A 25,338-nucleotide genomic window follows, 5' to 3' on the forward strand; every position below is an offset into this window, starting at 1 on the left:
AAGGCAAGCTGGAAACCAGCCAGGTCCTGGCTGCCAGCAAAAATTTTGTCACCTCCTTTGAACATCTGAAGTATGTTTACCCAATAGATTTCATTAAATTACACTTCCATTAGGAAGCATACAATGTTGATACTCATCTCAAAGATAAAAGGGATTGCTAAGAGGCATGTCATCCTGCTCCCCAGCTGATTGCTATTTCTGGGCCAATCAAGGAAAGGAGCCAGAACAATACTTACTTAAAAAAAATGAAGCATCTCCCCAAGGACTACATACTAAGAGACTGCAGCTCCATTATCAAAATGAGCATATCATTAATGACAATACACATACAGTGCGTTATTTTAATATAACTCATACACAACAAACAAGCTGTATTTGGGTCATTAACTGAATTTGCAAAGCAGAATTTCCAAGAATTTGAAACTCTTTATGAAGATACAATGTTTATGAGGTTGTGGGGGAGAGGAGGGAGGGAACAAACATTTTATATGATCCCAAAATACAGTGCATAGAAACACACTATGTGGTTTGAAGTGCATTATAGTGGCTCGTAAAACAATAGACCGTTCAACAGTTTTAAAGTAAAGCAGAAGTAATTTAAAACATTAGGAGCTATTTTGCTAAATATCTTGGAGGGATAATGAAACTAAAATGCCACTAGCACAATGTAAACTACACGTGTCATCTTTTACTTTCTTTCTATTGTCGCATATTTGACAAACTACAAAACACACAGAAAAGAGAAAGGAAATGTTATGAGTCCATTTACAAAATAAATGGAAGAAAAATAATCTGATTTGGTGGCAAGAGATAAGACACGATTCATGGGAATAGAAGGCACAGAACAAACTCACAAGTCCATTCGGAACAGTTATCCTACAGCAAGTTGAGCCCTCTGCAGTGGAAAAAAAAAAGAGGGGAAATATACACCTCTAAGCAGTGGTGTTAGATGTATGTTTCTCACTGCTTTCCCTAACCTCCAATCTACTTATCAGCAACAAAAGGGGAGGAGACCAAAAGCCAAAGCTGAGATGTCACATTTTGGAGTCAAGTTCTGTCCATCCCTTTTGCAGCAACGTGTGATTATTATTCTCTAAGAACACCTCTTCCTCAGTATTACACAAACTACGTTTCAGCTGATCTCTTTCAACATGCACAAAACCTTGTGGTTTAGCCATATTTGACATATCATATGAACTCCAATTATCCATCTTTTTGCAATTAATCATCTCACAATTACATTTCCTGCACTTATAAGCATCCAGCTGGGAACTGAGTTTTAATCTAGGAAATAAAAAAAAAAGGATTCAGGTTTCTAACAAATTACTTCTAATTAACCAGAACCTTTCCTAGTCATTCCAACCTAAAGATGCCTACAGCAAATCAAAGAATTTATTGTTTGCATTTTTAATGATATTTTAAAATTTCATTTAAATTTCCCCAATGAATAACTTTCAGGAAATGCATTACACTTACATCTGCTTAAACAAACATTTGGTACAGTGGTAAATATACAACAAAAAGCCAACCTAGAAAAAAAAAGGAAAAGTAATACTCAGTCCAGTAAAAGCACTAAATAAAATTAGATTAAAGAATAGGGACATTAATTATGGGTAAATTCCCAAAAAGGTACATAGAATTTGAGCAGCATAGCACCCGCTGAATTCAACAGAAATCACACCGCTAAATCCCTAAACAGTGCTTTAGAAATTAAGCAATACATCTTTCCAAATAAATGGTCACGTTTAGGGTGATTCTTCTGATACAAGCCTATGTTTAAAATATAATATAAAATAAGTCATCTTGATGGAGCCATTTGGTTGGCTAACTCAGGAGACTATGACACAGAGACTGTTAAACAGCATCTGAAAGAAGCCGCCTTCCCCCTCCCACCCCTCTTTCAAATTTCCTACCCAGAGATAGATTTGGAGAAGGAACCCTGTGACAGATACTAGTCACACTGCTTAATGTATCACTGGAAGCTGCTCACGTAATAGGGTGATGGACACAGTATAAGAATTGAATACAATATGGCTGTAATGTATATTAAGTAACCTTAATTCTTCCCCACTCCCCCAAAAACTGAATGCAACAATTTGACAGCTCTCAAATATATGATTGTTTCAACAAAGAGCACGTTTTTCAGGTATTCAAGACACACCATATATATATACACACGCTAAAACAGCGGTATTCACACTGAGGCTCAGGAGATGCAAGTGGCTCTTTAATGTGTCCCCTGGGACTCTTTGCAGCACATGATATTAAAACACTGTGTGATTTAATTATTAACCAATTTAAGTTATTAACCAATCAGGATGCTCTTACTATGTTATTGACCAATTGTAGAATGCTTGGTCAGTCAATTTGCTGTGAGAATAATTTATTTATAGAGAGAGAATATGAAACAATGATTTTACACTACTGTAGCTCTTTTGGGTAATATTAATTGCTAATTTGGCTCCTGAACCACTGAGGTCTGAGTATCATAGAATTCATTCCATTACAATCAATTGCTAAATACTGAATGGAATGTTGGACAGTTTCGGGGGGGAGGGGGGAGTACATTTCCATCCAACTGACAGAAGGAAAAGCAGCATTTTCAGAAAATGAAAAATACACCTGAAAACATCTTGTACATAATACATACAATATGAGTCTGTGTTTATAGGCACAGGTATATTATGACTAAAACAATTATTGTTGGTTCGCACGCTACCAAAGTTTCCAGTAATAAAAGCGTGACTGTATTAATTGGTTGATTATTACAAAACCAAGTACAATAGTTATTCAACTACAATCATAACTATTTCTAGTATAGATGAAGTCTTTCAAGTCTATTTTTATATGGCAACACCAACCTTCCATTTTCTTGAGTTTCACCAAGTACTACTACAGGCATTTAGATAACAATACTGGTATTTTTATTATTTATTTTACTTAGATTCATAACATTTAAAGGTCCCATCTGCTACTCTTGGCCAACCTTTACATTATATAAAATAATACAACACAACAAAACCAACAGAAAAACCTCCAGAAAACGTTCATCCCCAACACAACAGGCAAGATTTTCCTCCAGAACTCCATCTACCATAAACAATTAACAACAAGCTCCTCCCTCTTCAAACTCTCAGTTTATCTCATACACTACCCTAAAAGGAAAAAGGATGAGTCATTGTTATCCTTAATTTACAACTAGATCATTTGTTATTATAGGGCTAATATTCAACCTATTCAGCATTCCTAGCTCTTAGAACTTCCACCATGACAGATACATTTTAAGAGCGAAGAGGAGAATATTTTTGGAGAAAAAGCATTAACATGATGGATGTGTGTTTTAGTTCTGACATGATGGTCGCCAAAAGATCACTAACATCAAAATAGTGAGAGTCAAAGCAACTGGGCTGCTCCAGACCCCTAAGTTCCTAACTTTATAAAAATGAAATGAGAAATTATGGGCCAAATTCAGAACACATCAATGGGAGCTGTGCCCACTTGCACCAGGACCAAGTACAGGTTTAACATTGTAAGAGAAGAGCAGTTGTGCTTAGGATTTCAATGCAAATCTCGTAAGAAATATCCCAGTGAGACATGCAACTGATCTTGTGTTACCACTAAATTACACATGCATTAGCCAATGGAATGGATTCAGCTATACACATGGCCCAAACTACTGCAGTAACAGTATTGCTCCAAACAGCTTTATGGATTTGGCCCAAATAGTTCTATAAGGCCAATGAGTGTAAGAGAGCTTACAGGTCTGATAAGTGATTTGGCAGACTCATGCAGCTCCCAAGAGCTATAAGCTAGTGAAAACTCCTGTTTTATGGAGCTGACATATGTAAGCTATGGAACTACTATTTTGGGGGGAAGTGGGGATGGGAAGAGTAGAGAGAGCAAGATGTAGGAAACACCTGCCAAAATACCTTCCTTTGAAAATGGCTTATTAGTAATATAAGTATATAGTGGTGTAGTCTTTAGGCCTGATCCTGAGACGTGCCAATGCCCCAGTATCCTTATCTAATGTAGTCTAGACAATTTCAGAGAGACCATGAGGGCATTTCACTGGGAGTTGTAGGTACTCAGCTCTTCATAAGATTTGATAGCTATGGAGCTTCCTTACAATAAAAAAAAACAAAAGGGGGGGGGGGGGGGGAGTCAAATAGGGGATGTACGCTAGGTTTGTGGCACCACTGGTTTCAACTTGGGAGGGGTCGAGTCATGCAAGAGAGTAATATTTTGTACACTAAGCAGCTCTGTCCTGGTTTGGAGCCAAGGCCACATGGCTACTGTAACAATAGCTGCTCTAACATGAGGAATGGAATTTTTTTTTTTTTTAAATTATTGTATTGCCCTTGAGCCACCCTCACAAGCATTGTATGCTTGGCAAGTCAAATATGAGCAGGTGATGCTACAGAGAGATTCAGTAGATACTAGATGAGCACGAGAAATAAAAAGAATTAGAGAAAAAAACCTACTCTCAGCCGTAGTCATTTAAGTAGGAACACCACAGAGAAAAGCTCTTAAGTGCAAATCTTTCTTATTGCACTGCTGCTTTCAGTGGCACATGAAACAGCAATGATAACAGGCTCAAAAAAAAACTTTGAAAATAAAGTTAAAAGATACATGTAACTTAAAACTAACATCTTTTCCTACACAGAAAGGTTAAATTGTGGGGTTGACATTTGCATTTGTTACGTTGTCAACGCTTCCTGCCTATCAGCCTATGTACAAACAATATCTAAAGATGTCATCTACATATTTATACCAAAGGAGCTTATGAACAAGACCTGTCAGTATATTTTAACACCTTTCCAAAACGTCAGCTTTCATCAGGTATAAACACAACATGTTTAATTTATTAGTACGGTTTAATATAAAAAGTTGACAATCATATGTCACCACAACTATTGATAAGGTAAATAAGGACTACAGGAAAATGTCAAAAAGTTATTAAAATGTTTCTCAGCTTCCTGAATCCAATTGGGTTTATTGGCTCTTGTCTGTCAATAAGCGTGTCATATGTTTTTCTTCACCTGGCTATTTTCTAAGAGATTTGTCCAACAGTGCAATCTAGAGACAGATTCTAAAATTCTTAAAGAATTATAGTTACCCTTGGCTGGTTTTTAAAATATCAAGATCACAGAAGTAGTTCTCTTATATTTAAACACACACAAGATTTCATTTCTGAAATTATCTGGGACACATTAAATGAGGATATTAGTTTAAATCTGATGTACAATCTAGCCTGAATACAGCTTTGCAACTAGGCAGTGGAACAAACATTTCTTACTGTCTTGTTTTGTGACAGGTGTCTGGTGCATTTCAACTCACAGTGACATTGCTTCTGTACTGCCAGCTCTTTGTTCGTAATGTCAGACGGACAGCCCACTCTTGCTTATGTCCAGACATGGCAGGGTTACGTCAGAGTGGACTGTGAGTCTGACTTGAAGCAACAAAAATATACATTTTCCTCTATAACACAGTCCTGTGGCACTCAAAAGACCTTCTAGTTGTACTAATGCAACTCTTTATAAATACACACCCAAGCATACCCGAAGCAAGAGTCAACTCCTTAGCCTATCGGTTGAAACACTTTCAAAAGCTGGTTAAAATATGGAACAAATATCTGGAGTTGAGTCAACAAAGGCAAATAGAATGAATCAGTTCAAAGGAGAACAAACATATTGGATAAGGAGGCTGGTATTAGGATGGTCCACTTTGTAAGTGCATAATCAAAGCTAACATTTTTCTTGACCAGGTCCATGCGTACACCTCAATAAAATGTGCTGTATGGAACAGTTACAACTGAGTCTAACCCATTCAGTGCTACTACATGTCAAAATATTTTGAAGCATTTCAAAGCTTCCAAATGCAACTTTATATCAAAATAAAGGACACTGATTTGTCAGAATACACTAGCTTTGCCAAGGATACCACCAAAGAGAATTTGATTTGTTTGTTTTTCCCTTTAAGAAACAAGGAATGTTTACCAGTTCAGTTAGGTGGCATTAAAAAAATAAAAAAAGGACAGTGGGGACATCAATACATGACTAACCAGACATTAACACTATGATTAGGGGGCTGGAGCACATGACTTATGAGGAGAGGCTGAGGGAACGGGGATTATTTAGTCTGCAGAAGAGAAGAATGAGGGGGGATTTGATAGCTGCTTTCAACTACCTGAAAGGGGGTTCCAAAGAGGATGGATCTAGACTGTTCTCAGTGGTAACAGATGATAGAACAAAGGGTAATGGTCTCAAGTTGCAGTGGGGGAGGTTTAGGTTGGATATTAGGAAACACTATTTCACTAGGAGGGTGGTGAAGCACTGGAATGGATTACCTAGGGAGCTGGTGGAATCTCCTTCCTTCGAGGTTTTTAAGGTCTGGCTTGACAAAACCCTGGCTGGGATGATTGGTCTTGCGTTGAGCAGGGGGTGGGGCTAGATGACCTCCTGAGGTCCCTTCCAACCCTGATACTTTGGGATTCTGTGACTTCCAAAATACACTAGAAATGTGGGAAACCTGATTTTTTTCTGCTGTTCAAATTACAAGTGAGAAAAGTGAGAAAAACTTGATATACAATACACCTTCCCATCTATTTCTGTTTTCTTGCCAGTCCTTGTCAGGTAACTGAAAAATTAACCAAAAATGAAAAAAAACAAAAAACAAAAAACCAACAACAGTCATATCTGCAAGTCACCAAACTTCTATCTGGAAATATTTGACCAGCATCTATGTTGTCACAGTCTCCAACTAAAAACAGCCAGCATCAGGACAATGTGATAGGCATTTGAACACTGATTTTCTTTAGTAATTCGTCTGGTTGCTATGAGCAGGCCACAAAACAAACTAAAATTCACAATAATGAGGGTAGCTCTCAAACGAAATTTTCTAATATGATTACAATAAAAACCTTTTGTTTAAAATACAAGAGATCTGGCAATCCAAAGTTGGTTGGTTTTAAGGGCCTGGAACACAAAAAACATTTTATTCCTCAGTTGAGGGACCAGACAATGGAGTGTTCCAAGGAAGCAGAACCTCATTAGCAAGTGACTATAGAAGTAGCTCAGGTGTGGACTCCATAGCTTTAATCACCATCTGCTGCAGAACTGGCATGGAAGGAGTTCAGACCCCATAGCCTATAGATTTTGGGAGGTCTTCAGAGGCAAGGCCATCTTCACTCCCTTCTAGTCCTCAAGACAGCATGGCAAAGTTAGCACTATCTTATACTACTGTGTAGCATTGGGGATGGTGAGATGCTGTAGAAAGTGGTAGCCTGTCCAACATAGTCTCCCTGTCATGTGCATAGCTGCATGCCTATGGAAAACCTTCCCTGGAGATTGGGGAAATACTACCAGTATTTCTGCCCTGTGTCTTCTCGCTCAGGCACACTTCCCCAACCCAAGTCCACTCTGTTTGCAGAAGTGGGACAACAGAAATGGTTGTTTACAGAAGTGGGATGGGACAATAAAGTCCTGTTTATAAAGATGTTTGCATATATGATCAATGCACATGTGCAGACACAGAATCATGATTCAGATTTTTAAAAAGTGAAACCATGAAAACATGGAATTATACCTGAGAGCCAAGAGAACGATGCAAACTCGTTTAATAAAGGTACAGCTCTAACACAAAACTGTTTGCCATTAACCAGGTAGCTCTTGAAAAAAACCCTAAAACTCCAGATTCTACCAAGACAATAATTATCAGTGGCGTGCAAATCTGTATATTCCACACAATAACGTCATGCTGGAGAGTTCCTCATAGTTGTTTGTTTACATACATACATACGAACGAGACAGGAGACATTTTTCTCAAAATCCAGTTATTGAAATGAGGAAAAGTGGCACACACTTATTTTTATAGTAGACAATATATACTTCAGCCACAAATTTGCCAACTCTTCTGATTTTATTATAAGTTTCATGAAATGTGGTGTTTTTCTTGAAGAAGCATGTCGCTAGCCCTCAGGGTTGTAGAGAAAAGCTCAAAAACACAAATGCTAAAAGTTCAAATACCATAGAATCATAGAATATAAGGGTTGGAAGGGACCCCAGAAGGTCATCTAGTCCAACCCCCTGCTCGAAGCAGGACCAATTCCCAGTTAAATCATCCCAGCCAGGGCTTTGTCAAGCCTGACCTTAAAAACCTCTAAGGAAGGAGATTCTACCACCTCCCTAGGTAACGCATTCCAGTGTTTCACCACCCTCTTAGTGAAAAAGTTTTTCCTAATATCCAATCTAAACCTCCCCCACTGCAGCTTGAGACCATTACTCCTCGTTCTGTCATCTGATACCATTGAGAACAGTCTAGAGCCATCCTCTTTGGAACCCCCTTTCAGGTAGTTGAAAGCAGCTATCAAATCCCCCCTCATTCTTCTCTTCTGCAGGCTAAACAATCCCAGCTCCCTCAGCCTCTCCTCATAACTCATGTGTTCCAGACCCCTAATCATTTTTGTTGCCCTTCGCTGGACTCTCTCCAATTTATCCACATCCTTCCTGAAGTGTGGGGCCCAAAACTGGACACAGTACTCCAGATGAGGCCTCACCAATGTCGAATAGAGGGGAACGATCACGTCCCTCGATCTGCTCGCTATGCCCCTACTTATACATCCCAAAATGCCATTGGCCTTCTTGGCAACAAGGGCACACTGCTGACTCATATCCAGCTTCTCGTCCACTGTCACCCCTAGGTCCTTTTCCGCAGAACTGCTGCCTAGCCATTCGGTCCCTAGTCTGTAGCTGTGCATTGGGTTCTTCCGTCCTAAGTGCAGGATCCTGCACTTATCCTTATTGAACCTCATCAGATTTCTTTTGGCCCAATCCTCCAATTTGTCTAGGTCCTTCTGTATCCTATCCCTCCCCTCCAGCGTATCTACCACTCCTCCCAGTTTAGTATCATCCGCAAATTTGCTGAGAGTGCAATCCACACCATCCTCCAGATCATTTATGAAGATATTGAACAAAACCGGCCCCAGGACCGACCCTTGGGGCACTCCACCTGATACCGGCTGCCAACTAGACATGGAGCCATTGATAACTACCCGTTGAGCCCGACAATCTAGCCAGCTTTCTACCCACCTTGTAGTGCATTCATCCAGCCCATACTTCCTTAACTTGCTGACAAGAATACTGTGGGAGACCGTGTCAAAAGCTTTGCTAAAGTCAAGAAACAATACATCCACTGCTTTCCCTTCATCCACAGAACCAGTAATCTCATCATAGAAGGCGATTAGATTAGTCAGGCATGACCTTCCCTTGGTGAATCCATGCTGGCTGTTCCTGATCACTTTCCTCTCATGCAAGTGCTTCAGGATTGATTCTTTGAGGACCTGCTCCATGATTTTTCCAGGGACTGAAGTGAGGCTGACTGGCCTGTAGTTCCCAGGATCCTCCTTCTTCCTTTTTTTAAAGATTGGCACTACATTAGCCTTTTTCCAGTCATCCGGGACTTCCCCGGTTCGCCACGAGTTTTCAAAGATAATGGCCAATGGCTCTGCAATCACAGCCGCCAGTTCCTTCAGAACTCTCGGATGCAACTCGTCCGGCCCCATGGACTTGTGCACGTCCAGCTTTTCTAAATAGTCCCTAACCACCTCTATCTCCACAGAGGGCTGTCCATCTCTTCCCCATTTTGTGATGCCCAGCGTAGCAGTCTGGGAGCTAACCTTGTTAGTGAAAACAGAGGCAAAAAAAGCATTGAGTACATTAGCTTTTTCCACATCCTCTGTCACTAGTTTGCCTCCCTCATTCAGTAAGGGGCCCACACATTCCTTGGCTTTCTTCTTGTTGCCAACATACCTGAAGAAACCCTTCTTGTTACTCTTGACATCTCTGGCTAGCTGCAGCTCCAGGTGCGATTTGGCCCTCCTGATAACATTCCTACATGCCCGAGCAATATTTTTATACTCTTCCCTGGTCATATGTCCAACCTTCCACTTCTTGTAAGCTTCTTTTTTATGTTTAAGATCCGCTAAGATTTCACCATTAAGCCAAGCTGGTCGCCTGCCATATTTACTATTCTTTCGACTCATCGGGATGGTTTGTCCCTGTAACCTCAACAGGGATTCCTTGAAATACATCTTTTACCGATGGAAAATAAAAGAGAACCTAAAAATTATTATTTATAAAATATCATGCGTTTTAAGCCCATGTCAGGATTTTGACTGGGCTGAACTCAAGATTTCTGAATGCTTGGTGTTGGAAATACTGAACAAGCCAAGGAATTAAGAAAAACATCCACTAACGTTTATGGCCTGTACTTTATCTTTCCCTGGCTGAATCTGAAGACTTGAAACAGATCAGAGAGAGAACCTGTCCTGTTTCTCTGGCTGGTATTACAATCTGAAGGCAAGAGTCATTCTCCTTTCGGGAAGCTTGAAGGAAAAAAGTTGAGGTTCTGGAGTGCTTTTGGGATATTTTTCTGTGCTTTTTGGTGGGGACAGTGGTCATCCCACAAGGGCTGCTTCTTTTTTGTTTTTATATTCTAATGCAGGAGGCAATGAAAGGAGGTCCTAAGCCCTGGTGCACCTCATCTAAAACAAAACAGAAGAAGTGGAGGGGACTCTCCCAAACAGAGTCCAAATCTTTCATTTGGGAAGAAGGTAAGGTATCTAAAGGATGCCAGATTCCTGACAAAATTACTCAATTACCCGTTTAAGAACAGAGGATGGGATCTTTGAGCTTTCCCCTTTCCACGTGGATTGAGACTGGGAGGTGGCAGGGGGATTTTTTGATGTGCCCCTAATGAAATCAGTGAAGATGGTTTTGCTTGCTGAGCCTGAAGTGCTGAAAAAGGCTGAACACATTTATGGAGTTGTTTTCTGAAGAGTCTGAGCTGGTGAGATGCAGGAAGGATGAGAAGACCCCAAGAAAACATCAAAACTATGATCCCCTCCCCACGACAGAGCAAGGCTCTGCAGGCAGGAAGCAGCTATGGTAGAATACTCCTTCTGTGGCTCCTGGGAAGGTCCCCATGCTAAAGGAGCACTTCTTGGCCTTTCGCTTGCTCCATTTGGCTTCTTCCCACCATAATGGAACAAACAGAAAAGGAATTCAAGGGTGGCCCTATTCGAGGGGCAAAACCTCTAACATTCGGAAAGAAAGAAAAAAAGAGGGTGGGGAGAAAATACGAAGAGATTTTGCTTATTGCTGCCCTAAAAATATCTATTTAAAGTAGGATTCCTATAAAGATTGAGTATCTAGTGACAGGATGGAAAAGGAAAGGAGTACTTGTGGCATCTTAGAGACTAACCAATTTATCTGAGCATAAGCTTTCGTGAGCTACGGCTCACTTCATCGGATGCACAAAGTGGAAAATGCAGTGAGGATTTTTTATATACACACAGACCATGAAAAAATGGGTGTTTATCACTTCAAAAGGTTTTCTCTCCCCCCACCCCACTCTCCTGCTGGTAACAGCTTATCTAAAGTGATCACTCTCCTTACAATGTGTATGATAATCAAGGATGGAAAAGGTAGGTCTAAGTCTCAGAGCCTTAGGAACAAGTCTGAACTGCATCCCGTATTTGCAGGAAGAGAGGTGCAGCTCAAATGTTCTGGGCTGAGGTGAGGATCCAAAAAGGATAGTCTTATAAAGGTATAACGCTGAGGAGAATACAAAGGGAATACTAAGATTCTGTCTAGACTAGAAAAGTGAGATTAGCTACCCCGATTTAACCTTGACCTTTCTCTACCATAATCCTAGAAAAAAATATATTTTACTCTTTTGGGGATGCTGGCAAATGTAATTTATAAAGCCCCAGGTAATTTAAATGATAGTTTAATGTATAGTTACCCATAAAAACAAAACTAACCTATAATTACCAGAGAAGGAAAAAAAATACCCACAGTTACAAGAAACCTGTGGACTTGGCAACCTTATTCTTACCACATGGGACTACAAATATTTTTTAATCTATTATTTGTGATTTGTATTACTGTAGAACCTAGGAGCCTCAGTCATGAATCGGGACCCCATTGTGCTAGGTGCTGTACAAATACAGAACAAAAAGATGGTTCGGGCCCCAAAAAGCTTACACGCAAAGTGTAAGTACTTAAGCAAGCCCGCAGCTTCTGATGTGTGTTAACTGATTTGCCTCATTTTTAAAAGTTGCTCAATTAGAAATTAATGAAGTTCTGTTAATGCATAATTTAAAATAAAACAAGATATAAAAAACAACTTTTCTGAATCAATCAAAAACCAATGGCTTCTGTACCGTCTGGTTATGTAGCCCAGGCAGCTGTTGAAGGTCACACATAAATAGTTGATTTAAACCTAGAACAAAGGTTTGTGCACGTGAATTGATGGGTCTGAAAGGTGCTATACAGACATCCTTAGATACTGTAGTTTTCTATTTATGTAGGATCTGATCAACGCCCACCTGAACACAATAGGAATCTGTCTCCTTTGACTTCAACAGGCTTTTGTACTGGGCTCCCTACAGAACAGGTGTAGCAGCTGAACAGAACCTTTCCCTACAGCCTAGATAATGTGTTTCCACTCTGACCAAAAGAGACCAAGGCTGGGGTGAGTGAGTAATGAGGTATCCTACTTGGTCAAGTCACTGTAGCAGAGTGTGATGTCCCAGATCTTGAACCCAGGCCTGGGAGTCCCCAGACAGCCACTCGCATCCTGGCCTTCACTCAATGTCTGCTAAAACCTGGTGGTCGGAGAAACCAGAAGGACTATAACCTCAGCCAAGGTGCCACCCACAGGACCCCTGATTGGAGGAACACTGAGCTCCATCAATTGGTCCAATTACACTTCTTAAGCCAGGAGGTGGCACAGAAAGTTTATCTGAGCAACATGGTGATTTCCTGTTGTGGCTCAGTTGGACCTTGCTCATGCCTGTCTCCTCCTGCACCCAGACATTTCTTATTCCTGCTCTGCTCCTGCCTCACCCCTTCCTTTGCTCCTGTTCCCACCATGCTCATGCTGAGTGCTTGATCCTTGCCTTTCCTCCAGCTCCTGCCCTTATGCCTTGCTTCCAATCATCAGTTGCCAGCCCTGATTCCAACCCTGGCCTCCGAATTCTGACTCGGACTTGACCCTTGGATCCAGCATTTGCTATCTGATCTCAGCTCTGATCTGCAGCTTTGATTCCTGGTTCCGACTCTGGCTTGACCCTTGGCTCTGGTAATTGGCAGTTGACTCTGGTGCTGCCCTTTGACTTTGTTCCGCAACCTGGACGCCTGCTCTGCCCACTAGACCCAACTCCTGCTCTGACTAGTAAGCCAGATTGTCTTTGTCCCAGTCCATAACACAGAGGACAAGTTTGCCAACAGTGGCACATATGTGATGCGAACACCTGTCCACTGGGAAGTGGACTGAGGCCACCAACTTCATTTCACATCAGGCATTAATAACCATCAGATGGCAACAGTTTTCCTGTTCAACCAACTCTGTCTGGATTTGACCTGTTAATCTACGTTGGCGAAAAGGCTGTTTAATGTCTACTTTTACACTTCTGCCCTTTCTAATTTTTTCTGGTATTGAGCATCCCCTTGTTTATGAGCGAGGCCACCGCAACGATTGTCAAGTGCTAGAATGCCCCTTATTTTCACAGCATGGCTACCCTGATACCAAATACAAAATGGAGATGAAGGATTAAAGAGGCCCAAGTCTATTGGTCTGCTTGTTATCAACGTACACAAAAGTTACGCAGGTACGCATAATAGGTACGCATAATACACAGAATATGTATTTTTGAAACTGAATTTCCTGAAGTCGCCAGTTATTCTCCAACTCTGTGCACATTGCAAGTCAATGTCAGACTGTAAATTCCATGGGGCCATAATTTTGTTGTGTGTTTGTTTCCAGCACTTAGCACAGTGGAACTCTGATCCTACTGATCCCAATGAGTAGAGGTATGTCCAAAAAAAAAAAAAAAATCAGGAATAATCAGTAGGAGAACAACGAATCTAACCCACATGCCCTCACCAATCTCATTCTGAAAAGCAAGGACATATTCCCATATGAATAAAAACACATGTCCATTTCAAGGTATTGCCCACATCATCTAATTCTATTAGATTATGTAACGCTAAAATATAGCGGAAAGTACCCTCTACTTCTGTGCCATATATGGCATATCAATGCTGTATACATAATCAGCTGGCTACATCAAAGGGATAACAAGTTGACACTTATATGTTTTAGCAATTAAATAGAATGACTTAGACTTGCATTTGACTCAAACTTATTTCAGGAATTCATCTGTATAGAAAAATAGTATTTCACTCAATATTGACAGCGTTTTCAGAAATATCTGTAAAATTTCTCTTTGAAGTGAACAGCAACTTTGACAATATTCCAGTATAGTAATGAAAAAAGAGAGACAGCAGAATTTACTGATCACGTGATTTCTGTTGACAAACTTTAACACTACAAAGTTTAGGCATACAATTTAGTTCCTAGCAAAAGCTTTTACTCCATTATATCATGGATTTATCTGGAAAACTAAAAAAAGCAATTTAACTGAAACGTGGGTTTTGTTGTATTAAAACCCAGTGTTCCGTTTTTGGTAACACAAGAATACAGAAGTACAACTATGCAATACATGGTACTGTGCAAGTTCAGTTTCCTGGAAAACATGCAAAAGTTAATACTGAACATCTCAAAAACAGCACTGGGGAAATCACCAGAAAGGAAAATAGCTACCACTCATCACCATTCCTCCCCCTTCTCATGCTAACAAAACTAGAAATATATTTGCTTTTTGACAACAATCTTTAAAGAGGCTTCATAGAATAATTCTCCATATGTTAACAGCTTTAGCACAAAATATATACTTCACCTTACAGGAATCTATAGCAAAATTCTGCTGTAAAAACAAGCTAAGTAAAACAGCTCTGAAATAGTAGAGTATAATGAACAAAGATTTTCAATACTCAATAGTAGTATCACCACCGCAACATACAATATAAAGAAATAGTCCAACAGCATTTTTGTAGTGTCAGTATTTACTTTGTAAAATGACTATCATCATGCAATAGTTATTTCAGTAACATAGAAAATATACCTCCTTAAAATATGATGGGAAGCATATCAATACTAATCCTCCCCACACATTTTGCAATAAAATTGTTTATGCATGATTTTTTTAAAAGTAACTATTATGCTCCTATTTAAAGTTTTGTTTAATGAAAGCCACATAGACTTCAACAAGCAGATAAAAGAGGCCATACACCATTTATTTATCAAAACAATTTTTGCCAGGGGACAGTTAATCAGTCATCAATAAAAAGTTCACCATTTGCCAAAGAGCAACTTCACCTTAAAAGCAAAGCTATTTTTGACCATAGCAATTAGTCTTTCCATGTTCCAAACACTAAATTCTATTTTCCCCATTAATTTTTAAACTTACACAACTTTAACTTAAAATAAACTGTACATCAAAAGAATGGAAAACAAACAGCCAGGAACACAATTTGACGAATTGGATTTATTTAGTTTATTTAGCTAAACAGGGTCCATTGGATCTCTTTAATAGGCTGACAGTTGCACTGGGCTGGTTAATAAAACATACAACACAGTATCTTCAGCCAATATAGAAATGCAAATCCCACCAGAAATATTTTATTCATGAAACAGTAATTTCAGTTACTACCAAACAGAAAAAAGGAAAGAAAAAAAAAACACTGGCTTTGCAAACAAACAGTGCCATCTAGTGTCAGTCACTGAACAAACTAAAAGAGAAGTTAAAAAAGCTCTATACAGTAACTAATCCTTCTAATGTCAAAACATTATCTGCTCCTTAGCTTTAGCTATATCAGTAGCTCATGTCTCTCCTTATTCTGTAGCCAAACACAAATGAGATACCCTAATTAAGGAATTTTAAACATCGTGAATATAATCAGAAAAGTGACCATGTAAAAATGATATTTCTTGCTCAATTTGCCAGCTACTAGCATTTCCTGAGACAAAAAGTTTCTACTTTTATTAGTACCAGGGAGCCCATGTGACTATGGGAGAGCAAGCTAGATTCTGTTCTGCCTCATGCATCATCATAACTGACAGCTAAGTTCCAACTTTATTACTGGTGAGGATATCAGAGGCAGAAAGAAAACAGCTTGATTCTTTTTGGAGCTACAGGTAGAAGAGTATCATTTCACTAAGATAAGGAATTGCTGAGAGAGAATAAAATATTAAAGCCATGATGTCAGTTTTATAGTCACATTCCTCTACCAGAATCACACTTCCTCTATATGAAGTTACCTTTGTGGGTGGTTAGAAGTACATTAACTAGATTGGATGCCATTTCTGCCAATGTGAACTAACAAACAAACAAACAAACAAGAGCAAGCAAAAGATTTGAAGCTTTGCTGAGCAAAGGAAGATTTAACACATATACTATTATGTACAGATGGGAAAACAAAAATGTAGGATGGTGTGAACGAAAGTCTGGTCATTGCCAACATCCAGGCATCTTTATACATTGAGTAACAGAGCAGATTGACAGGTGACAGAAATCAACACCGCTTCTGCACTAGAGTCCAAATTACAATCATACTGATTTTCCACTAAATGGCATTGAATTACATTGCAAGGGAATTTATGCTAAATTTGAGTGATTTTAGGCCTACTCTGATGCAGTATCTTTTTTGTGGGTGCAAAGAAAGAAAACTGGGATGCACTGGATGTTTCATTGGAGACACAATGCCTGTCGTGGGTCCCAATGCCTTTCATCTCTAGATCACTAGTTCAAATTCAAGACAGGTCACCAGGATCCCTCAGTCACTATCTGATGATAGGTTTATTTGAAATAAGTGAGTCAGTCCAGTTGCTGAGGGGCAGAGGTTTATTAAAGTCATTAATCACCATCACCACACTGGCATTACAATTGTTGACACCCTCCAAGACTGAAAAATGATAATGTCATGGAAACTGAAGGCTCTAGAGATGGTTCTTCCAGAACAAGATGCCTGCATGTTGGCACAGTGAAGACTTTTGTACATCTTTGAATAGCCTTATTAAGAACTGTACAAGAATATCAAGGTGAAATTAGTTGAGAGCATTAATATTCCTTCATCAGATGAGCAATAACCCCAGTTCTCTACTTTCAGTTTTACTTGTCCCCCTCCTCCCCAACCCTCTCCATCACCCCTGTTAAGAATCATATTACTAGACATAGCTTACTGATCAAGCACAGAAGAAATCTTTGTAAATAATACCTAAAGTTTATAAAACAAAAAATAAAAGCTGTTTCATTGAACTGGTCCCTAAGGAATCTCAATTCAGATGATCATAACCCCTTAGACTGATTATAAATGAAGCATATTAACTCTTCTTTTTCACTCTTCTCTCTAAGAAGAGGGAATCATCACTGGTAAGTTTCACAGAGAAATAATTCCATCCAGCCGCTCTATTATTCTCACTCTCTCTCTCACACACACACACACACGCCATAAATTTTCTCAAAGTGCAAGCAGAGGGGAGTGGATTTTCCAGATCCCTAGAGGTACCTAAGGCTTTACGGCTGAGCCAGGTTACTCTACAGCTTAGCTTCCCTTTAAAAATTCAGTTTGGGGCTTGGATAACACTAGAGTAATCTTTTGTATCTCCTTCCCCTTTCTCACAACCCCTGTGTGTCATATCTAATTAATTGATATTAAAACGGATATAATTTACTGAATGGGAATCCATGGCTAGTCTCCTCCCACATGAGAGACCCACAAAGGAGGACACAGGTATGGAAAAACCTCATGAGATTCTTGAATTTTCCTGACAGTGTGTCTGTAAGAGCGAGTATTTTGGGGACGGGGAGCAACTAACAGTACAAAGACAGGAAAGGCCACACAACTTCAGTAATCTGGAGAGTATGCAGTACCCTGCTGATCCCACCACAGCTCCTGGCCCCAACTAGCAACATGGCTCCTATAGGAGATTTTTGCAGAGGATGGTTATAAAGAGAACGGCCATTCCTCTGTTCCTTCCACACAGGGCACTTGTTGAGCATACAGTGATATAGCAGGGGCATTCTCAACCTTTTGCATGAGAAGAGGTGATCAAAGGGTGGAGAGTCCCCTACATGCACAAACACAGTAATAAATCCACATGGCCCTCTTTCACCTTTAGTCTAAGTCATTTTGTAAGTAAAAACCTGTCAATAGTCCAGATTTCATCCCCATCTTTAAAGTGATTAAAATAAACTTCTCTTCTCCCCAAGAAAAGCGTGTTTGACAATGACTGAAGACAAGTGACATGCAACAAGACCTTTTCATAGTAAGAAACGAACCCAGTACAGACGTTTTAATGTAATATGCTCCTCTGAATTAGGGCCGAAAATGGTTTAATTGCTACCAAACAATGAAGAAAATCAGTTTAAGAAGAGAGTTTGAAATTTGTCAGGTCAGCTTCATCGTGTCCATACGAACAGTAAAACTGCCTTCGGCACCTATTCTCCTCTGAACCTGTGCTGAAAACAGTTCTATTACTAGTGAGAACAAGATTAAAATGATTTCAGAAATGTCAAACAACTTGTTTGCAATCAGTCAATTTCCTGTTGTAGATGGGGCTTAAGTTTGACTAATTCTTTTTTTAAAAGTAGATGCAGCTCCAAGCTGCATTTTATTTCACATCTGCTCAAAACACAATTTGTAAATACGCAAGAGAAAACACTGTCTTGCTATTTTACAAATCAATTGAAAACATGATGTATCAGCAACAAGGTGGTGCAGAAGAGTTCACCTAGATATCTGAATTAAACCAGAAAATGAAAGGGGATTCAGGCTCACATATATCTGGCACTACCTAATCCGTTTGGCAAATGTTCTTGTGTTTCCCACATAGTAGTATGGATGCCAGTAAGGGTGCACAAGAGTGGACTAGGGGTGGGAGCATGAAAGTAGTATCTGATAACTCAGGATTCGACTGGTGTACTTACTACCATGGTCCAGGTCAATGTTTCTGGATTCAAATGGTACTTTATTACTAAAGTCACATGACAAAAAGCTAACTCCAGCTGACATAACCCTCCTTGATATGGCCTCGCTGACAACCTTTTAAGTATTTTTAAAGCTTATTGATAGGAGCTGTTTTTGTAATATTCATCACAATTGGAAAGACTTCCCCCTGTTACAAGTTTGGGGGAAAAAAAAATCAAGCTATTGGCCAAAATGTAGCTATGCTACAATAGTGCAAGAACGTCAAAATAGTTTTTTTTACTGTAACAGTTAAAATCCTTGCATAACGTATTTGTCCACAATGCTACCTTCTTCTCTACATATCTTCCATTTAAGTTTCCTTTGATATTCAAAGTGTTCTATTGTTGTTTTTACTTCAGCAATAGTTATGGGGCGTTAAAGGAATGATTATTGTTTCATGTATTGATTTTTTTGTACTTCAGATTTGTGTTTCAGGACAGAAGTCTCCACCAGGGTCAAGGCCCCATTGTACCGGGCACTCTACAGAAACATACAAATTGAGTCCCTGTCCCGAAGAGCTCATAATCTAAGTCAAGACAGCAAGTGACATATGAAGGGTGCCGTGGGAACAATCAGCTACAGTACATACAATGTTTTAATATTATACAGTGACCATTGATAAAAACACTGAGAAACAAATGTACTGGAATGCTTCCACAGTACTTTGAATGTGTAAAATGGTATGTACAAGCAGAGTATGCACACACAAGAAAATTAGCATATAGATCAAGACAAAAATGTAGCTTATGTGCCCTCTTTATCTGTGTAAACTGTGGTTGTAGGGTTTTTTTATTTACGCAAATACCCAAACTGGGACAGCTGGCACTAACAACTATTTATATTCCTACAGAGAAGCGTTCTTTATGTAGAATACTGTCCACTAAATTTCCAGTTAAAGTACCTCTCAGTTAGGTGAGGTATCTTGTAGCTCTGCACATTATTCGGTGCTGAATGGGAAGCTCATTTAGTAAGGAGACCTGCAAGATTTATTTCATGAAGGCACCAACAGTCATAGAGCAGTTTGGGGTGGCTAGCTCAACTTTGGCACTGCACGCAGAAGGAAAGTATTTTCCAGCGAGAAAATTCTCCACAGTACATGCAGCCAGTATTGCAAAATGCACATGTGAAAGCAATGTGGACTGGAAGTAAAAAATAAAAATTACATAACATGCACATACGTAGACTTCCTAGAGTGGAGGAAAAAATATTTACGTTTACCTTTGGAACATGCTGAAATAAAACCTCGTGACCCTGCTCTGTTTAGCCACAGAAAAGATATAACAATAGAGGCAACAGTCCAAAGTGCCCCCATTAAAGTTTTGTCTCAATCCAATCCTGAGGGAATAATGGTAGACAAACGTCCTACGTCTGCTGTTCTTTGGAACGCATGCTGGCAGTTTTAGATAGATCTGTTCAGCCCAGTTTTGAGTAATGGTTATTTGGTACTCATTTCTGTAACATGGATACTTGTTTGCTAGAAACTGAACAACAACCTAGCATGCTGACCAATATCTCATTGTTTCCTTGTACTTCCCTGTCTATCTGCTCTCTCTTGTCTCCGATTGTACACTCTTTTGGAAGGAGGTTTTTTGTTTTGTTTGCAACAGCACCTAGCACAATGGGGTCCCGGTCTATGACTGGGGCTGCTAGACTTTATAGTAATACAAATAAATTAATAATAATTTTCAGTTAGTGCTAATTCTGAATTAGAACTTGCGGCCAACACCAATTTAGGATGGATTCAGATGAAAAGGGTCAGTATCCCATTATCTGTGCCAGCCAGTTCTATAAAAATCAGTGTTTAAAGGGATATTGTCAAACAGAGAAAAGTGTTTTTTTTTTAATTAAGCATACTCTATTTTTCTCTGAGGTATTACTATCTAAGAACAGTAACCAAAAGTTTACAGAAGAAGACTTTTTTTCCACTTTTAGACTTCTGAGCATTTGATAACAAAGCCAGTCATAGTCTCTTGTCACTATTCAGGTGGGTCCTTCACACAGGGAGAGAAAAAGAACATTAACAAATGCAACTGGAAAACCAAAGACAGTGGCAGAAGGACTGAGAGGCAGATATAGTAACTGAAGCCACTTGTAAGTGAGTGGATTTCAAGTTGAGTGCTACTTTAAGAGATGGCCCCAGGGCTTTAGTTAAGAGATTTTCTGCAAAGCAAAAAACAAGCAGCATGCAACTCCACATTTGGCCACAAGATAGAGCCCTTTAGATAAGCTATGCCTTACCATGGCACACATAAGCTGCAAGTTTCAGAGTAGCAGTTGTGTTAGTCTGTATTCGCAGAAAGAAAAGGAGTACTTGTGGCACCTTAGAGACTAACCAATTTATTTGAGCATAAGCTTTGGTGAGCTGCAGCTCACTTCATCAGATGCTGAGCTGTAGCTCACGAAAGCTCATGCTCAAATAAATTTGTTAGTCTCTAAGGTGCCACAAGTACTTCTTATAAGCTGCAAGCACATTCCACAATATAAACAAGTAGTGATATTTTACATTACCTTTAGCATTACAGATTCAACAGCAATAAAGGTTCACTCCTAGCTGATACTCAGTAGGATGTATTTCATTTTAAAAGAGCTATTAACACTAAAGTTTACCTACATTACTTGTATCCACATAAAAGGGCAGTGTAAGAGTTTACTGATGGTATTTATAGTATGAAACTTTAATATAGCTTGACCTTTTATGGGCCAGCTTCTCAGGTCCTTACTCATGATGAATAGTATCCTACTACACAAGTAAGGAACTCACTTGAAATTAATGGGATCCCTTAGGAATAAGGTGCTCTACAACCCAAGTCATGATATCAGAATCAGACCCTCAATGGCGGGAATTTCTTAAACTGTGAGAGGCGACTAATAAAAAACGATACCATCTGCATCTGCCCCTGTATCTATTCAGAGTCCCATGGAATCTGCTTACTTGAATGACAAAAATAAGTTATTGTTTTTAAGTTTCATTAGTCCTGCAGAGCCAACACAGCAAAGAGTGAGTGAGTTAGATGCTGTTCCTTCTCGGGCATCATTTATTGCAACTACAGAGCTATCCGTTACATTTGTGCAATCCTACAGAAAACTGTGAAGGTGCACAGGGATTGCTAGGGGCATAATCTGAATTTAAAACTGCACAGATGCATATGGAAGATTAGTTCGGACTGCATGATCTTTGTTGCAGTGATGTGTAGAAAAGAACAGTCAGATTTTGAAAGCTCAGGTTCAGCTAGCAAGGCTGGCACCAAGAAAAAAAACAACAACATGTATTTGTGATCCGTTCATATGTGATCTGGAAGTTAGCTTATGAGGCACAATCAACAAAACCCTGCAAGGCTGTTTTTAGAGTCACCTTTTAGAGTGTGACTGCACTAGGTTAAAAGATTCATATAATTTCAAAATATACTTCAAGACTTAGCAAGTGTAGAACATTTATGAATGTTTACAAGAAGTATCATCCGATCATCAAGATGCCCAGTGACCATATGACAATGTCACACAATGAGGTAAAGGAAACCATTCACAGTCCAGTGTCAACCCAGTCTCTCGCCACTTTGCCCAGCACAACCTAAATACAAGTGGACTTTCCATCTGGAAATAGTCTGCCATCACTCAACCTAAATGCCCTCTCCTTTATAAATAAAGGATCTAACAGTCTGCAGAATTAATGCATCCTGCTCTTAAGTTTTAAGAATGTTGCCAAAATGTTGGTTTCAATAACTGCTTGAGCTGGGGTAAGTTTTCAGGACTCTGTCAGGCATATAAAAAAGTTGACAGAATAGAGATTTTTCATTACAAAGTGTATAAAATTGAACTTGCAGTCCCAGTTATGTCATTCATTTTAAAGTTTGAGAGACGTGCTGATCCAGATGCTTTATGCAATTCACTTTGGAGAGACAGTATTAGTCTTAAATCAGCTTTCACATCCTTCTACTTAAATTACATAGGTAAGTGGCCAAGAGAGGGCCATCCACAGCTATAATCATTACATTACAAAACATGGAACAGAACTGATTAAGACAGACTCGTGCTTTGGTTTAAAGTCCTCTCAGTTTAAAAATCAGACAAAATCTTCTAAGCCCCTGCGTTTAGTCCCAAAATGAAGTACTAGGCTCTAGCCCCGGTATTCTGCTGATTGATAAATGCCCGCTTACAGCTTCGCTTTCCCTCACCCAGTAAGGAAGGGTAGGAGTAGCCAACGTAAATGGGATCCAGGTTGAGTTTCCCTTACAAAGAACGATGTCTAAATCTGCCAGCTTACATGTGCATGCTTCTTTTGGAAGAGCAGTGAACCTCAAGAAGTGAGTCTGTAAGACAATCCTGCTCATAAACTGCCAACAGTGTTCCCAGTTAGAAACTTACCCTCAGCTGCAGTAAAGTGAATTTTCCAGATGTCATCTAGCGCTCCTATTAGGCTGTAAACTCTTTGCTTACAACCAACAGATCACAACTCAGTCAAGGTGATTTTCACCAGAGTATTCAAAAGCGATTTCCATTTCAATGAAAATTTTCAGCTGTTTTCCCCCCAGTCACTATACTATTAGAGCAGCTCAAAAAGCCAAGCGAATTTATGCCGTATTTTCCTCCCTTGTCTCCTCGAACGCACAGCCAAACCTTGGTTACATAAACTTTCCTGAAACTTCACCTTTGGGTAAAGAGCAAGCCTGAAAGAATCTCAGCCCAGTAAGTGAAAACCTGTGAAAGTTATCAGTGTCTGAAAACAAGTATTAGAATGCAAATGCTTGTGCCACCTTAGCTGTAGTGGTGTGTCAGTGAACTGAACCATTCAGCTCTCTTAACATACTTCTAATCATAACTATTGCTTTTTTCATTCTCTTTTCCATCCTTTACTCTTTTCCTCCACTTTTCTGGTAAATTTCCTGCTTGTTTTTTTCCATCACTTCGATCTATTCCCTCTTTTCTTCTCTCTCTCTGCGCTGTTTGTATTCCCTCATCCCCATCCCAGGCTCTTCCATCACTTATTTTCTATTGCTTAGTCATAGGCCCCCACTCTAATTCCTTCTCTTCCCCCAAGCAACCATGTTTCATCATTATAAAGATCCCAGTCTGTTCTCAGTGGGCCCTCACCTTGTACTCAATTCCAGTTTCTCCCTTTCTTCTCCCTGTGAAGGTGACATAGCCAATCTCCCTTCTCTTAGCTGTTTAGAGCATGGCAGGCGGTGAGAAAGGGGCAAGGAGTTTCCATGGGAACACAGAGGGTTCTCAACATACATAGTAAAGTTCACTCCTCAACTACAGATAGCACTGTCTGTCAGCCTGGTGCTCAAACCTTGGGATGCAGTGGAGCATTAAGCTGCTTACCCCGTAGAGTCACATGTATTACGTACACCCAGAAAGAAATAGCAGGTGGCTTTGAAGTGTTCAGCCAGCCCTTTTAGAAGCAATTTTGTGTGTACACAAGTCCATTCACTATTTCTAAGTCAAAAGAAACAGGACTGGTGGCTTGCAGGCCATAACACAAGCACCCGGACAGGAGAACCAGGCTAGTTTGCATTTGGTACCTGAAAGATCCACTGAGGCTAACTGATTTGCAAAATAGTCAATGAGCATCCAAACATAAAAGGAAAAGAAATCATGGACATTGAGTAATGAAGTGAAGTTGGGATTCATTTCATTTAAAAAGTGTAGTTTATAACTGGTAACATGGTACTTCGTACTAGTCTCATAAGCTTATAATACCCTATAAAATTAAGTGACTTCTCACAGTATAACTACAATGGTCTGCTATTGAGTCCTTGCCAAGAAGCGGGGCTAGAAGAGTGTGGACAGAGAGAGAGACTGGGTGGGGGACAGGGGACACACAGTGGTAGGAGCAAAGGTTCTGCAGAGTTTAACTGGGACTGCAGACTAGCAAACAATTAGGGAGGTTCTTTCCCACATAAGAACTCTGCACAGATATTATTGCATTTGTGGACAGGGAGAGGAGAGCTCTTTCCACCCTTGCATGAGTTAAGACTGTTCTCTCCCCCAAAGTCTGCCCATGTGGAGTTGATTGAAGAAAGTTGGGGAAATGGAAGAAAGTGATTACTTCACTCTGAACACAGTTACACTAAGATACTTTTTGTCTTAAATGCCATCCTTTATCATACGTAAATATACTCACAAAATCAGCTTCAAGTTTTCCTATTTCTTGTTTGTAGCTCCTCATTCTGCTGCTATACATTCCTCGGCTTTGGGCGGGGATTTCTCGAACTTCAAGTTCCATCTGTTCAAGCTAGTAATTGAAAAACAGGAGAGAGACTTAAGTTTATTTTATGTCCATCTACATCCTTGTTTTGTTCACATTTATATATGAAATTTCAGTGACAGCCTCTAGCTTTCAGCATGATCTTCTGATTACTTGTTCCTCCTTCTTGCTGATGCTCAAGGAAACGGCACAAAGTCA

General features: G+C 39.7%; 1 protein-coding gene across 12 annotated transcripts in view; it reads right to left on the minus strand.

The window, feature by feature from the left end:
* Positions 1–25,338, minus strand: part of VTI1A (vesicle transport through interaction with t-SNAREs 1A) — a 340,922-nt gene that overhangs the window by 295,384 nt on the left and 20,200 nt on the right. For all 12 annotated transcript variants that reach the window (XM_048857953.2, XM_048857952.2, XM_048857951.2 and 9 more), the window contains exon 3: positions 25,057–25,167. In XM_048857953.2, the coding sequence (XP_048713910.1) occupies positions 25,057–25,167 (111 nt within the window). The remainder of the gene's footprint in view (positions 1–25,056; positions 25,168–25,338) is intronic.

Source organism: Caretta caretta, chromosome 7 (genome assembly GCF_965140235.1).
Source record: "Caretta caretta isolate rCarCar2 chromosome 7, rCarCar1.hap1, whole genome shotgun sequence".
Lineage (NCBI taxonomy): Eukaryota > Metazoa > Chordata > Testudines > Cheloniidae > Caretta > Caretta caretta.